At 38.1% G+C, this 17,800-nt stretch overlaps 1 protein-coding gene across 1 annotated transcript in view; it reads left to right on the top strand.

The window, feature by feature from the left end:
• CSMD3 (CUB and Sushi multiple domains 3) overlaps positions 1-17,800 on the top strand; it is a 1,470,240-nt gene that overhangs the window by 1,407,756 nt on the left and 44,684 nt on the right. Inside the window, exons 60-61 of the mRNA NM_001424929.1 lie at positions 8,508-8,687; positions 10,389-10,562. Coding sequence (NP_001411858.1) covers positions 8,508-8,687; positions 10,389-10,562 — 354 coding nt within the window. The remainder of the gene's footprint in view (positions 1-8,507; positions 8,688-10,388; positions 10,563-17,800) is intronic.

Consider the following 17,800-nt stretch of genomic DNA (forward strand, 5'->3'; position numbering starts at 1 on the left):
ATGGACTCGATAAATGACAGGAATGGTATGGAACTAAGAAGCAGAAGATATTAAGAACAGGTGGCAACAATACACAGAAAAACTACAAAAAAGATCTTCATGACCCAGATAATCACGATGGTGTGATCACTCACCTAGAACCAGACATCCTGGAATGTGAAGTCAAGTGTACCTTAGGAAACATCACTACAAACAAAGCTAGTGGAGGTGATGGAATTCTAGTTGAGTTATTTCAAATCCTAAAAGATGATTCTGTGAAAGTGCTGCAGTCAATATGCCAGCAAATTTGGAAAACTCAGCAGTGGCCACAGGACTGTAAAAGTCAGTTTTCTTTCCAATCACAAATAAGGGAAATGCCAAAGAATGCTCAAACTACCACACAATTACACTCATCTCACATGCTGGCAAAGTAATGCTCAAATTTCTCCGAGCTAGGTCAACAGTACGTGCACTGTGAACTTCCAGATGTTCAAGCTGGTTTTAGAAAAGGCAGAGGAACCAGAGATCAAATTGCCAACATCCACTGAATCACTGAAAAAGCAAGAGAGTTCCAGAAAAATATCTATTTTTGCTTTGTTAACTATGCCAAAGCCTTTGACTGTGTGGATCACAATAAACTAGAAAATTCTGAAAGAGATGGGAATACCAGACCACCTGACCTGCCTCTTGAGAAATCTATATGCAGGTCAGGAAGCAACAGTTAGAACTGGACATGGAACAACAGACTGGTTCCAAATAGGAAAAAGAGTATGTCAAGGCTGTATATTGTCACCCTGCTTATTTAACCTATATGCAGAGTACATCATGAGAAACACTGGGCTGGAGGAAGCACAAGCTGGAATCAAGATTGCCAGGAGAAATATCAATAACCTCAGATATGCAGATGACAGCACCCTTATGGCAGAAAGTGAAGAACTAAAGAGCCTCTTGATGAAAGTGCAAGAGGAGAATGAAAAAGTTGGCTTAAAACTCAACATTGAGAAAACAAAGATCATGGTATCTGGTCCCATCACTTCATGGCAAATAGATGGAGAAACAGTGGAAACAGTGGCAGATTTTATTTTGGAGAGCTCCAAAATCACTGCAGATATTGACTGCAGCCATGAAATTAAAAGATGCTTACTCCTTGGAAGGGAAGTTATGACCAACCTAGACAGCATATTAAAAAGCAGAGGCATTTCTTTGCCAACAAAGATCCATCTAGTCAAGGCTATGTTTTTTCCAGTAGTCATGTACGGATATGAAAGTTGGACTATAAAGAAAGCTGAGGGCAGAACTGATGCTTTTGAACTGTGTTGTTGAAGAACTCTTGAGAGTCCCTTGGACTGCAAGGATATCCAACCAGTCCATCCTAAAGGAAATCAGTCCTGAGTATTCATTGGAATGTCTGATGTTGAAGCTGAAACTCCAGTACTTTGGCTACCTGATGCGAAGAATTGACTCATTTGAAAAGAGCCAATCTTTCCCCTGATGCTGGGAAAGATTGAAGGCAGGAGGAGAAGGAAATGACTGAGGATGAGATGATTGTATGGCATAACCAATTCAATGGACATGAATTTGAGTAAACTCCAGGAGTTGGTGATGGGATAGGGAGGCATTGGCATGCTGTAGTCCATGGGGTTTGCAAAGAGCCAGACATGACTGAGCTACTGAACTGAACTGAACTTTGCATTCCAGTTCCCTATGATGAAAAGGACATCTTTTGTTGATGTTCATTCTATAAGGTCTTGTTGGTCTTCATAGAACTATTCAGCTTCTTTGGCATTAGTGGTTGGAGCTTAGACTTGGATTACTGTGATATTGAATGGTTTGCCTTGGAAACGAACAGAGATCATTCTGTCGTTTTTGAGATGGCACACAAGTACTGCATTTCAGACTCTTTTATTGACTAGGAGGGCTACTTCATTTCTTCTAAGTGATTCTGGCCATTATAGTAGATTTAATACTCATCTGAATTAAATTCGCACATTCTGGTCCATTTTAGTTCACTGAATCCTAAAATGTCATTGTTCACTCTTGTCATCTCCCGTTTGACCACCTCCAATTTACTTTGATTCATGGACCTAACATTCTAAGTTCCTATGCAATATTGTTCTTTACAGTTTTGGACTGTAATTCCATCACCAGTCACATCCACACCTGGGCATTGTTTTCACTTTGGCTCCATGTCTTCATTCTTTCTGGAGTTATTTCTCCACTCTTTTCCGGTAGCATACTTGGCCTTTACCAGCCTGGGGATATAATCTTTCGGTGTCATATCTCTTGCCTTTTTATACTGTACATGGGGTTCTCAAGGCAAGAATACTGAAGTGGTTTGCCATTCCCTTCTCCAGTGGACCACTATTTGTCAGAACTCCCCCATGGCTCGTCCATCTTGGATGACCCTACACAGCCTGGCTCATAGTTTCATTGGGTTAGACAAGGCTATGATTCGTGATCAGTTTGGTTAGTTTTCTGTGATTGTGATTTCATTCTATCTGTCCTCTGATGGGTAAGAGGCTTGTGGATACTTCCTGCTGGGAGGGACTGGCTGTGCTGGCATCATGCTTCAGTTCAGTTCAGTTCAGTTGATCAGTTGTGTCCGACTCTTTGCGACCCCATGAATCGCAGCACACCAGGCCTCCCTGTCCATCACCAACTCCCGGAGTTCACTCAGACTCACATCCATTAAGTCAGTGATGCCATTCAGCCATCTCATCCTCTGTCATCCCCTTCTCCTCCTGCCCCCAATCCCTCCCAGCATCCGAGTCTTTTCCAGTGAGTCAGCTCTTCGCATGAGGTGGCCAAAGTACTGGAGTTTCAGCTTTAGCATCATTCCTTCCAAAGAAATCCCAGGGCTGATCTCCTTCAGAATGGACTGGTTGGATCTCCTTGCAGTCCAAGGGACTCTCAAGAGTCTTCTCAAGAGCATCATGCTTAGTAAATCTTTAATCCAGTTTTCTGTTGATGGGTGGGGCTCTGTTTCCTCCCTGTATTTTGTCCTGAGGCCAAACTATGGTAGGGATAATGGCCATAATGGCAACATCCTTCAAAAAGACTTATGCCAGCATGCCTTGGCTCTTAGGACTTTTTACCTGAATGGTCTAGTGGTTTTCCCTACTTTCTTTAATTTAAGTCTGAATTTTGCAATAAGGAGTTCATGTTCTGAGCCATAGTCAGCTCCCAGTCTTGTTTTTGCTGACCGTATGGAGCTTCTCCATCTTCAGCTGCAAAGAATATAATCAGTCTGATTTCATATTGACTATCTGGTGATGTCCATGTGTGGAGTTGTCTCTTGTGTTGTTGGAAGAGAGTATTTGTCTCCAGAAGAGAGCTAATGTTCAGTGCAGTGCTCTCATTTAGGGGTGATTTTGCTTCCCGGGGGACATTTGGCAGTGTCTGGACATATATTAGACTATCATAGTGCAAGTGAGTGGCATGTGCAAGTAGAGATCAATGTTAAACATTCCCGATGAATAAAAAGCAACCAAGAGTGATTGGTATGAAATGTCAATAGTGCCAAAGTTAATATCAAAAAAACTTACCTTACTGAAATACTAAAAAGGGAAACCGACTTCTGAATTTGGAGATTGTATAGAATCAGAAGTGTTACCCTGGAGATAGCTTGATCACCTTTCTGCAACTTCACTGTGCTAGAGGAGAATTCTGTTCTCTACTTGAAACCCAGCAAAGCACATGTGCCCGAGTAAACATATCCATTGCTGCTTTGTGGCCAGTGGGAAATTGGTGGGATAGTTCAACTGTCACATGGGTTTGATTACATGAATCATGGTGTATGTATATCCATGCAAGGGAATGTCATGTCATTAAAAACAAGTCATATGGATCTATATGTATTACCATCAAATATGTTCATTAGATACAGAGTCAAAAATAATTTGTGTTATTTTGATGTTCTATTTAAAAATGCAGATTTATAATGCTCATTTAAGAAGCTAAAAGAGAAAGTAGATTTGAAGTGGCATAGATTGACTAGAAATACCACAGTTATGTCTTATATTGGCTGTAGAGGTTTATACTTAGATGTATCATAAATAATATCAAATGGGCATCAATTAGAAACTAGGAACTAATCGATAGAAACTAATGAGAAAAGTTCCCACAAAACCAAATTCAAACCTTTCAGCTTATGTATTTTTGAGAATCTGAGTTATTTAATCATTCCTTACATATCCATTCACTCATTTACTCTTCAAACAAGTATTTATTTAATCTCTTATGAGTCATGCACTAGACTAGGCTTAGATAATTCTAAGGGAAATAGACAAAACAACTGTCTCCATGGGGTTTATTGGGGTATGAGTGTGTGGATGAGTGCACGTGCATACACTCATGCTGTGTGCATAAAGGATTCTAGTGACCTTAGAAGAGATTTTCTTGAATTAAATCACAGCAACTTGCTGCTATGCACTGTCTCTGAATTTTAGGGTACAGTCCTAAAGAGCCACTATCCTAAGGTTTTCCCTAAAAAAAACCAAAAAAAAAAAACCAGAAAGCCTCTTTTTGTTGTTGAAAACAAGCTGGTGGTGAATGAATTGACTTGTGAAGCAGGTGCTATTTACAAAGATTGTTGCTGTAGGAAACTGCCTCTTTGGCCTTTGCTTCATTATGAAGCCACCAGACAAATCCTTCTGAAGCTGTTGTTATCAGGCATTCCATTCATGATGCTGCCAAGATATGCAGAACTCTTTCTCAGTGCCTCTCTGAAATAAACCCTCTGTCGTCTCTTTTGGTGGCTACATCTCACTAAGCTTATGTGCCTTATGATTGGGTTAGCTGTTCTCTCTTGCCAGAATTCTAATTCAGTCTCTAAAGTACTGCCCAGAAAAAAAATAATTGTCTGTTGGTATTTGCTTTAATTTTTCTTCTTCTTAATTTTAAATCTAGATTAAAGATATAAAATAACAATATATATAAAAAATAAATAAAATAACAATATATAGAATATAAAAAAGTAAAATACAAGAAAATAAATGGAAGTCAAACTTTTTTATATGATTACATATTTTAAAACTGCAAAAAGAATTGACACATTTTGGTAAATAAGCAGGATTTGGTTTTCTATCCAACTCAGTTTTACAATTTAAAAATATATTTTCCTCATCAATAATGAAAAAAACAAAAGTCATTCTATACACAGAGCTCTTATTAGGAGTCAGATGGAAACATCAATGAGTGTAATTTCAGGAAACTCTTGGGGGTTCTGAGGATTATCAAATGGAGTGTTGTGAATATTGTTCTGTAATTTAAATATCATCATTCATGGTCCTAAAACTTCCTGGCTCAACAGATTAGATTAATATGAAACAAACCTTGGCATTCATAATTTTTAGTGGTAAGTTAATAAAACACAGTATAATTTAATTGCCATTAAGGTCTTCTTTGTCTTAATCTATTTTTGGTCTTTAACCTTAGACATTAGAAATACTAGAAATCATTAAAAATGAAAATGAAACAGTATAACCTAGATTTACCTGGTAAAATTATTTGTCCATTTATGAAAAAAAAAAAAGTGATTCAAAAGCCAAAAAAAAAAAAAAATACTGAAAGGCTGGTTTGCTACTTGATTTTGTCTCCAGAAAAGGAAGCGTGTAACCTTCTGTTTTCCTTTTGCTCTTAGCCACAACAATGCATTTAGCCAAGTGTTTGGAGAAGGCAGTGGCACCCCACTCCAGTACTTTTGCCTGGAAAATCCCATGGACGAAGGAGCCTGATAGGTTGCAGTCCATGGGGTCTCTATGAGTCGGACACGACTGAGCAACTTCACTTTTGACTTTTCACTTTCCACTTTCATGCATTGGAGAAGGAAATGGCAACCCACTCCAGTGTTCTTGCCTGGAGAATCCCAGGGACGGGGGAGCCTGGTGGGCTGCCGTCTATGGGGTCACACAGAGTCGGACACGACTGAAGCGACTTAGCAGCAGCAGCTCAAATAATGGTTTTCGAAACAGCAAGTGCTTTTATGGCTTATGGTGGTTTGGTGGTTTAGTCGCTAACTCGTGTTCAACTCTTGTGACCCAATGGACGGTAGCCTGCCAAGTGCTTCTGTCCATGGGATTCTCCAGGCAAGAATACTGGAGTTTATTGCAATTTTCTTCTCCAGAGGATCTTCCCGGACCCAGGAATTCAACCCAGGTCTCCTGCATTTCAGGCAGATTCTTTATCAACTGAGCTACAAGGGAAGCTTATGTATATATATGATCTCTATTAAACCTTGTTCATAAATGAACACACACATACATACCTTGTTTGTAAATCCCATACTTAGACTTAAATATGCTTAAATTTCTTATGCTGTCACTGATCTTTTTGAAAGTTCTTATATGGCACCATCAGTTCAGTTCAGTCGCTTAGTCATGTCTGACTCTTTGCAACACGATGGACTGCAGCATGCCAGGCCTCCCTGTCCATCACCAACTTTTACTCAAACTCACGTCCATTGAGTCACTGATGCCATCCAACCATCTCATCCTCTGTTGTCTCCTCCTCCAGCCTTCAATCTTTCCCAACATCAGGGTCTTTTCAAATGAGTCAGTTCTTTGCATCAGGTGACCAAAGTATTAGAGTTTCAGCTTCGATGAACACTCAGGACTGACCTCCTTTAGGATGGACTGGTTGTATCTCCTTGCAGTCCAAGGGACTCTCAAGAGTCTTCTCCAATACCACAGTTCAAAAGCCTCAATTCTTTCGCACTCAGCTTTCTTTATGGTTCAACTGTCACATCCATACATGACTACTGGAAAAACCATCAAAAATGAGAAATTTTATATATAATTTGATCAATATTTATGGACCAGCATTATTGACAGAACTTCATGCTCTAAAGTTTCCTGTGCTTGGGGTTTAATACTCGATGATTGCTGTCTCAAATTCTTAATGGTTTAATCGTTGAATTTGTGTTTTATAATTGAAGTCCACTGGAACAATGGAGCATGTGCTAAGGGTTTGGAGATTTTGTTGTTATTGTTTAATTGCTAAGTTGTGTCCAACTCTTTACGACCTCCTGGACTTAGCTGATCAGGCTCCTCTGTCCACAGGATTCTCCAGGCAAGAATATTGTAGTGGGTTTCCATTTCCTTCTCCAGGGGATCTTCCTAACCCAGGAATCAAACCCATGTCTCCTGCTTAGCAAGCAGATTCTTTACCACTGAGCCACTGCTCTGCTCATGTGAAATTTGCCTCCCTGCCTCCCTGTCTTCCTAGGTTATGTTATAGGCCTTTAGTTTCCTACCAACTGGTGCCCTTGCCTGGCCTTCCCACTCCCACCCCTGCTCTGAGCCACTGATACCCTGTGCCCAGCCTGTCCATCATGTATCACCAGAGGGATGCTCACATTGTATCTTGTTCTCCATTCTTTTATGGGGGTCTGGGTGCAGGTATGGGTGGGGCTAGTTGGAGTTGTATATATTCATGGAGTCTTAGAGCAGAGCAGGGCAATGGTTTACCCTTTCCTGGACTGGCAATAACAAGGAAGATATAATAAGCACTTGACATAGGCCTCTTGCTGCTGCTGCTGCTAAGTCGCGTCAGTCATGTCTGACTCTGTGCAGCCCCATAGACGGCAGACCATCAGGCTCGTCTGTCCCTGGGATTCTCCAGGCAAGAACACTGGAGTGGATTGCCATTTCCTTCTCCAGTGCATGGAAGGGAAAAGTGAAAGTGAAGTCGCTCAGTAGTGTCTGACTCTTAGTGACCCCATGGACTGTAGCCTACCAGGCTCCTCCGTCCATGGGGTTCTCCAGGCAAGAGTACTGGAGTGGGTTGCCACTGCCTTCTCCACATAGGCCTCTTACTAACTCCTAATTCAGGAAGCAGGCACGTTCCAGAGTGGAGGTTGCAATTTCCTTGGGGTTGTTCTATCACTTGGGATGACGATGAGATGGTGGAAATGGGAAATTGGTTTCTCTATCCCTAACTGACATTTTCATTTTTTCATTGTGCTTACAAATTGTGTATCTCACCCAGTATGTGATAAATTCACATTTTATAATTTATTCATTCTTTCACTTATTCAATAAAATTATTATTTTTGTACCTGACATCATTTAATTAAAAACTATTGTAATATCAGTTGAGTGATACTGTGCAGAAAATAAGGTCTCAGTCCAGCAAGCCTCATAATTTAGAGATTTCAGTAACCATACATAGGAGTGTAAATTTAAAATATTCTGTTAGAAATCTTGATCTGATAGCATTGCTTCTCTATAATTATTTAATTCAGATTAAAAGAGGTTACCACATCAGAGTTTCCTACAATATATTAGCATATTAACATTTTAAGAGTCTAACTGACCATTTCTGGACCATATGTATAAAATCTGTAATAAGTAAATGGTCATAGTTAGGAATTGATAGAGTGTGGTTTAAATATGCTTATGTTTTATCATTAAAATGAACATAATAACTAATTTTACCTACTTTTATATTAATTATGCCATATGCTTACTATTCCTCTCCATTAAAAACATGTCACATTAACCATCTGCTTTTCCAATCCATATTAATAGTAATCAGTTGTGGAGACCCAGGTATACCAGCCAATGGACTGAGATATGGAGATGATTATGTGGTTGGACAGAATGTTTCTTACATGTGCCAGCCAGGCTATACAATGGAATTAAATGGTTCAAGAATCAGGACTTGTACAACTAATGGCACATGGAGTGGAGTCATGCCAACTTGTAGAGGTAAGATAATGATTTTGTCAATATTTATTAGTGATAATCGCTATTTTATGTATCAATATGCATATTTAAATAAATTTAAATAGTGTTTTTTGTATCATTTCGTCTTTTTTTCTGGTACCAAAATTGAGTGCCTCAGTCTTTACTTTTAAACCATATAGATAATAACATATAAGATTTAAAAAATTTTTAACAAAAATGTTGTATCTCATTCTAAGTAATGACAATGAACTGTAATACAGCAAAAATATGTTCTGGGACTTCCCTGGCAGTCTACTGGTTAAGATTCTGCTCTTCCAATGCAGAGGCACAGGTTCAATCCCTAATCAGGGAACTAAGACCCCACATGCTGACATGGCACTGCCAAAAAATATATATATCATGTTATGTGATACATAATCACCATCATCATTTATGCGGGTCAATGAGTATTTAATAGAGAATATAGCTGTAATTAAATAGAACTTTAATTTGGTTATCCACCTGGGTCAGTTATTCAAGAATGGGAGAAAAACCTTCTATAATTTGAAAACAATCAGCCTGAATTATAGAACTCTACCTGTTCTTAAAAGGTAAAACTATTTCTTTGAAGAATGCAATCTGGAAGTTGGAAGTAATATTTTAGTCAATACAGATATAAGTTTACTACTTTATGCTGTTTTCCATTGAAACTCTTTACATAAGTTTTTTGCCGATTATTTGATTACTTGTAAAATACTATACATTCAGTGTCAGACAATATGTATTGTTTTATAATAATAGTGATTTTTAATCATTGAAACTTCTCATTAAGGTACATCTCTAAATACCTGTGAATTGTCAGTTTAATGTCTCCCTGACATAATATAACACTAAAAGAATAATTCCAATGCATGTCTTTTTTTCTTGATTACACAATTTCCTAATCAGATCATGATAAATATACAGTTAGTATATGAAAATATATAAACAAATATTTTATATTTACATATTATTTCATAAATTATTGATTATGTTAATGACAATATTATATAACTCTAAAAATTATTTATATATGTTGCTAGTCATCAAAATAAAATCCTTCCTCCTTTTTAGATTTTATAATTGGTGGCCCTCTTTTTCCTTTCATCTATATCTCCTTATCCAACCTATCTTTTCTCAAGGACATCTTAATTTTAAAAATGAATTATCAAAAATTTTATAATGCATTTAGAACCCTACAATAATATTTAGCATATGAATCTAAGTGGTTAATAGAACTAATAGAGATATTTTAATGAGATACATCATCTGTGTTTCAAAAATGTCACAGATTTACTTCCAGGTTCCTTGCTACAGTGTAACTCTGTATATAGCCAAACACAGCTCTTCAGTCTGTCTAAAGGTTGCTGGAAATGATTTTATATAAAACTAATAATTAATCAGTTGCAGTATACTGGATAAGAGGTCATCCTCTTTTTCCTTTCTTTCAATGTCAGGAAGCTTGTTATTTTGTAAGAGAACCTCTGAGAACCAGTAGCCATTATGTTGCCAAGAAGTAGTCTCGTCCTAGAGGAATTAATTCCAGGGATGTTTCAGGAATACTACCAAGAGAATAAAACATGTCACACCATATTGTCCTCCAAAAGGTTAAATTAGCACATATGCTTCTTCTAATGATATTTATTTCTGTTAACACCAGGATATTTCAACAGCTGTGTCTAATCGTTTTTAATGTAATTGCAGCTGTTACCTGCCCAACTCCTCCCCAGATCTCTAATGGAAGGTTGGAAGGAACAAATTTTGACTGGGGTTTTAGTATTAGCTACATCTGTTCTCCAGGCTATGAACTGTCCTTCCCTGCCGTTTTGACCTGTGTAGGGAATGGTACCTGGAGTGGGGAAGTACCACAATGCTTACGTAAGTATAATTTCCATTCTAAAATTTATATTTTTCTACTTTCACTCTCTTAGAGCTACTTTACTGAGATTATAACTGTTATATATTTTTTCCAGATTTTCCTAGAACAAAAATGAGATTGTTAAGCTCTTTCCCATGCATAATTAAAATTCAGTTAAAAACAGTATTTACCAATGTAGCTATTTTTTATGTAATCCAACCATTATATTCCTTCTGTCTGACTAAATTTCAGGCCAAACTGCTTTGTGTGCAAAACACACTATACTTTTTACTTATCTTGTTTTTTGAGTGATGCCCTCTACTCAGGTTTGTGTTCCTTGAAGGCAAATATTCTTGTTTCATTCACTTTTCTACCCTAGCATGTAGTGTAATCCTTGGCAGATATTAAACTTAGAAGGCTATGGTAATTAAAACATTGCAGCGTTGGTGCTGGCATAGACAGACAGAAACCAGTGTTAGAGAATACAGAGTATAGACCATGTATTGATACTTAATGTATTATGGAACAAATCAGTGGGGGAAGAATGGACATTTCAATTAATGCAATAAGGTAGTTCATTTATTGGAGAAGGCAATGGCACCCCACTCTAGTACTCTTGCCTGGAAAATCCCATGCATGGAGGAGCCTGGTAAGCTCCAGTCCATGGGGTCGCTAAGAGTCGGGCACGACTGAGCGACTTCACTTTCACTTTTCACTTTCATGCACTGGAGAAGGAAATGGCAACCCACTCCAGTATTCTTGCCTGGAGAATCCCAGGGACACAGGAGCCTAGTGGGCTGCCCTCTATGGGGTCGCACAGAGTCAGACACAACTGAGGCGACTTAGCAGCAGCAGCAGCAGTTCATTTATATATACACACACACACACACACACACACACACACACACAGAGTCTTTATCTTACACTAAATAACAAATCAATGTAAATTCATTAGAGAATTAAATATAAAAGTTTTAAAGATTATAGATCAGATCAGATCAGATCAGTCACTCAGTTGTGTCCAACTGTTTGCGACTCCATAAACCGCAGCACCCCAGGCCTCCCTGTCCATCACCAACTCCCAGAGTTCACTCAGACTCACATCGATCCAGTCAGTGATGCCATCCAGCCATCTCATCCTCTGTTGTCACCTTCTCCTCTTGCCCCCAATCCCTCTCAGCATCAGAGTCTTTTCCAATGAATCAACTCTTCCCATGAGGTGGCCAAAGTACTGGAGTTTCAGCTTTAGCATCATTCCTCCCAAAGAAATCCCAGGGCTGATCTCCTTCAGAATGGACTGGTTGGATCTCCTTGCAGTCCAAGGCACTCAAGAGTCTTCTCCAACACCACAGTTCAAAAGCATCAATTCTTCGGCGCTCAGCCTTCTTCACAGTCCAACTCTCACATCCATACATGACCACAAGAAAAACCATAGCCGTGACTAGACAGACTTTTGTTGGCAAAGTAATGTCTCTGCTTTTCAATATTCTATCTAGATTGGTCATAACTTTCCTTCCAAGGAGTAAGCATCTTTTAATTTCATGGCTGCAGTCACCATCTGCAGTGATTTTGGAGCCCAGAAAAATAAAGTCTGACACTGTTTCCACTGTTTCTCCATCTATTTGCCAGGAAGTGATGGGACCGGATGCCATGATCTTCCTTTTCTGAATGTTGAGCTTTAAGCCAATTTTTTCACTCTCCACTTTCACTTTTATCAACAGGCTTTTTAAGTTCCTCTTCACTTTCTGCCATAAGGGTGGTGTCATCTGCATATCTGAGGTTATTGATATTTCTCCCTGCAATCTTGATTCCAGCTTGTGTTTCTTCCAGTCCAGCGTTTCTCATGATGTACTCTGCATAGAAGTTAAATAAACAGGGTGACAATATACAGCCTTGACATATTCCTTTTCCTATTTGGAACCAGTCTGTTGTTCCATGTCCAGTTCTAACTGTTGCTTCCTGACCTGCCTACAAATTTCTCAAGAGGCAGATCAGGTGGTCTGATATTCCCATCTCTTTCAGAAATTCCCACAGTTTATTGTGATCCACACAGTCAAAGGCTTTGGCATAGGCAATAAAGCAGAAATAGATGTTTTTCTGGAACTCTCTTGCTTTTTCCATGATCCAGCGGATGTTGGCAATTTGATCTCTGGTTCCTCTGCCTTTTCTAAAACCAGCTTGAACATCACGAAGTTCACGGTTCACATATTGCTGAAGCCTGGCTTGGAGAATGTTGAGCATTACTTTACTAGCGTGTAAGATGAGTGCAATTGTGCACTAGTTTGAGCATTCTTTGGCATTGCCTTTCTTTGGGATTGAAATGAAAACTGACCTTTTCCAGTCCTGTGACCACTGCTGAGTTTTCCAAATTTGCTGGCATATTGAGTGCAGCACTTTCACAGCATCATCCTTCAGGATTTGGAATAGCTCAACTGGAATTCTATCACCTCCACTAGCTTTGTTCGTAGTGATGCTTTCTAAGGCCCACTTGACTTCACATTCCAGGAATGTCTGGCTCTAGGTCAGTGATCACACCATCATGATTATCTGGGTCGTGAAGATCTTTTTTGTAGAGTTCTGTGTAGTCTTGCCATCTCTTCTTAATATCTTCTGTTTCTGTTAGGTCCATACTATTTCTGTCCTTTATCGAGCCCATCTTTGCATGAAATGTTCCTTTGGTATCTCTGATTTTCTTGAAGAAATCTCTAGTCTTTCCCATTCTGTTGTTTTCCTCTATTTCTTTGATTGATCGCTGAAGAAGGCTTTCTTATCTCTTCTTGCTATTCTTTGGAACTCTGCATTCAGATGTTTATATCTTTCCTTTTCTCCTTTGCTTTTCGCTTCTCTTCTTTTCACAGCTATTTGTAAAGCCTCCCCAGACAGCCATTTTGCTTTTTTGCATTTCTTTTCCATGGGGATGGTCTTGATCCCTGTCTCCTGTACAATGTCACGAACCTCATTCCATAGCTCATCAGGCACTCTATCTATCAGATCTAGGCCCTTAAATCTATTTCTCACTTCCACTTTATAATCATAAGGGATTTGATTTAGGTTATACCTGAATGGTCTAGTGGTTTTCCCTACTTTCTTCAATTTCAGTCTGAATTTGGCAATAAGGAGTTCATGATCTGAGCCACAGTCAGCTCCTGGTCTTGTTTTTGCTGACTGTATAGAGCTTCTTCATCTTTGGCTGCAAAGAATATAATCAATCTGATTTCGGTGTTGACCATCTGGTGATGTCCATGTATAGAGTCTTCTCTTGTGTTGTTGGAAGAGGGTGTTTGTTATGACCAGTGCATTTTCTTGGCAAAACTCTATTAGTCTTTGCCCTGCTTCATTCCGTATTCCAAGGCCAAATTTTCCTGTTACTCCAGGTGTTTCCTGACTTCCTACTTTTGCATTCCAGTCCCCTATAATGAAAAGGACATCTTTTTTGGGTGTTAGTTCTAAAAGGTCTAATAGGTCTTCATAGAACTGTTCAACTTCAGCTTCTTCAGTGTTACTGGTTGGGGCATAGACTTGGATTACTGTGATATTGATTATAAGACTACCTAAATGACCTTGGAGTAAGAAAGGATCTCTTAAAATGAAATGTAAGAGCTCTACGTGTAACTGAAAAGTGGAAAAAATAAACTATGTTTAAAATTTCTCATTTCAAAAGGCCAATCATAAACAGGATAGTTTATTTGAAGAGCTTACTATTAAGTGATTGAAAACACTAGGCAGGGAATACCACCATTTGCTGGCCCATCAGATCATTTGTATCACATTTGCTGCAGAGAGTATACTAACCAGTTTTATTTAGCATGAGAGATAAAACTAGTGTACCTCAGCAGTTGTGATCTATTAGACTGAAATTTATGCAACATCTAAACAAGCTGTTTCTAGTAAACATGATTTAGTAGAATAATGTGTTCCAAGCCTCAAGGTTGAGTCACACAAATTGACCCTTGAAATTCTGATTCATGTTAATGATCATCTAAGAATAGACCAATGTGTTCTAAGTGAAACTATATTATATATTAGTAACTATTCAATAGTTACTTCAGAACAGATAGACACAAGAGAATATTACAGAATTGAGTTTATGGTAAAGTTTGTTTGGTATGAGTGAAAAAAATCTTGTTTCTCAACATAATGTTTTATTTTGGGATCTATTAAAACACAAATACTAATAAAATACCATAGACATTTAAATTGTATCCAAAATTCAATAAGGCTATATTATATAAGTTATATATTGGATATATAAGATATCCAAATATAATAAGGCTGACTTTGACCCAGTTGCTTTACATACATATAGCAGAAGTCCTGGGTAGGCATGTTTAGTTATGACATTTTAATAGATAATGACACCTGAGTTCAGAGAAAGAGATCAAATTGTATAGACACTGGGTAACTCTGCCACTTAGGGACCAGCTGCTCTATTTCATGGCCTAAAGTCTTTGATGTAAGCATCCTATCTGATCGTCCTAGGTTTTTCTATTATGTATCTTTCTAGGTTGTTCTAGTGTATGTGTGTTTGTTTATATAAATGATGGATCCTTTTAAAATTAGAGAAACTAACAAATTATTAAATATGAAGGGCTCTCATTGTAAATAACTATTTTGTTGGTTCCTATTAAACAAAGTCAAAGTAACCTAAGAAATTTTTTTTAATAATTTGGTATATTTTCTTTGTTTTTTAAATATAAATTTTTTTATTTTAATTGGAGGTTAATTACTTTACAATATTGTATTGGTTTTGTCATACATCAGCATGAATCTACAACAGGTATACACGTGTTCCCCATCCCGAACCCTCCTCCTTCCTCCCTCCCCGTACCATCCCTCTGGGTCATCCCAGTGCACCAGCCCCAAGCAACCAGTATTACGCATCGAACTTGGACTGGCAATTCATTTCATATATGATATTATACATGTTTCAATGCCATTCTCCCAAATCATCCCACCCTCTCCATCTCCCACAGAGTCCAAAAGACTGTTCTATACATCTGTGTTTCCTTTGCTGTCTTTCATACAGGGTTATCATTACCATCTTTCTAAATTCCATATATATGCATTAGTATACTGTATTGGTGTTTTTCTTTCTGGCTTACTTCACTGTATAATAGGCTCCAGTTTCATCCACCTCATTAGAACTGATTCAAATGTATTCTTTTTAATGGCTGAGTAATACTCCATTGTGTATATGTACCACAGCTTTCTTATCCATTCATCTGCTGATGGACATCTAGGTTGCTTCCATGTCCTGGCTATTATAAACAGTGCTGCGATGAACATTGGGATACACATGTCTCTTTCAATTCTGGTTTCCTTGGTGTGTATGCCCAGCAGTGTATTGCTGGGTCATAAGGCAGTTCTATTTCCAGTTTTTTAAGGAATCTCTTTTGAACGAGAAAACAGTTTCGAAGCTTCCTTGAGGCCTTCTCAATGGGCATTACAGATGCTAATAAGAGCAATTAAGAATATCAACAAAAAACGTGGAGAAAAATAAGAAAGGCCTATATATCATTTCAATGAGGTTAAAAAAATTTTTAAGAAGATTTTACCCCAAATAAATTAAAAAACTCTTTGGGTGATTATTTAGAATGGGATAAATAAAATAGACACTTATGTAATTAAAACAAGATTTGATATTACTGCACTACCTAAAGTTGGCTTTCCAGGTAGCTCAGACTATAAAGAATCTGCCTACCAATGCAGGAAACCCAGGTTCGATCCTTGGTTCAGAAAGATCCCCTGGAGAAAAGAATAGCAACCCACTCCAGTATTCTTGCTTGGAAAATCCCGTGGGCAGAGGAGCCGAGCCAGCTACAGTCCATGTGGTCACAAAGAGTTGGACAGGACTGAGTGGCTTCAAGGTCTATTACTAGTAAATGGCAGAGTATAAATTTCAATTCAGAGAAAGTTTACTTAAGAGACAATTCTCCTATCCATTGAAGAGTCACATTCAATCATTTTAGGTATTTAATGAAGAGGAAAATCTTTCCTCTTTATTTCTGTTCAAGCTATGCCTTTTTTATCCTAAAGTTTGTATCAAGGTAAACTGAAGCCTTTTGAAAATAAACCCTGTGTCTTAGGTTTCTATCCAAACACTGATAGTTATTTGGTTTAGTACATGAAAATATAAAGGTAGAAAATAGATGGAATGATATGGGGGATGCGAGGGGAAGATTGAGAAGTTTATGTGGTTACATATCTCCTTTTTTTGTTGTTGAATAACTCAGCAGAAATATGAATGAGAAACACTTCAAAAGTAGGTTATAAAATAATTACAAAATAACTGATAGCAATGAAATTTTTAAACACAGTTAAAATAAAAAATTACATGTTATTTATTTATTTATTTATTCTTTCTTTCTTTAATAGAAAATTATTTAATTAGTATACATGTGTTCCCCATCCTGAACCCTCCTCCCTCCTCCCTCCCCACACCATCCCTCTGGGTCGTCCCAGTGCACCAGCCCCAAGCATCCAGCATCGTGCATTGAACCTGGACTGGCATCTCGTTTCATACATGACGTTTCACATGTTTCAGTGCCATTCTCCCAAATCTTCCCACCCTCTCCCTCTCCCACAGAGTCCATAAGACTGTTCTATACATCAGTGTCTCTTTTGCTGTCTCGTATACAGGGTTATCGTTACCATCTTTCTAAATTCCATATATATGCGTTAGTATACTGTATTGGTGTATTTATTTTTTACTACAGTTTTAAAATTGAAAATACGCTGTATGTGCTTTGCCTGGATATCTATTGGCTCTGAAGTCATCTGATCTCATCCTGTACTATACTGCGGCTCTGGCCTCAATGGCCTTGCTCTTCCTCTAGCATGCTAGATTTGACCCAGCAGAGGGCTTTGGCAATGCTCTTTCCTCTGACTGTAATGTTCTGTCTTGAGATATAAATGGAGGAGATGTTTTTTTGTTTTTTGTTTTTTTTCCCTCCAAAACTTTTCTCAGTGAGAGACAGCCATCTACCTTATTAAAGTCTACTACTACTCTTCACCATCTATCACATCCACAATACAGTCCTGATCTTCTCCCACACTATTTTTCCTCATGGGACTTATTATCTTCCCACATACTATCATTTGTACTTATTAATTATGTTTACTGTTTGCTTTCTTCACAAAAGCATAAACTTCACAAGTGCAGGAACCTTAGTCTGTTTATCAATCAGTGCAAGCACCTAAAGTTACTAAGAATAGTGTCTGTTTTTAGTACTTTAAAAATATGTGTTGAATGGAGTCA

The sequence above is a fragment of the Bos taurus genome, chromosome 14 (genome assembly GCF_002263795.3).
Source record: "Bos taurus isolate L1 Dominette 01449 registration number 42190680 breed Hereford chromosome 14, ARS-UCD2.0, whole genome shotgun sequence".
Lineage (NCBI taxonomy): Eukaryota > Metazoa > Chordata > Mammalia > Artiodactyla > Bovidae > Bos > Bos taurus.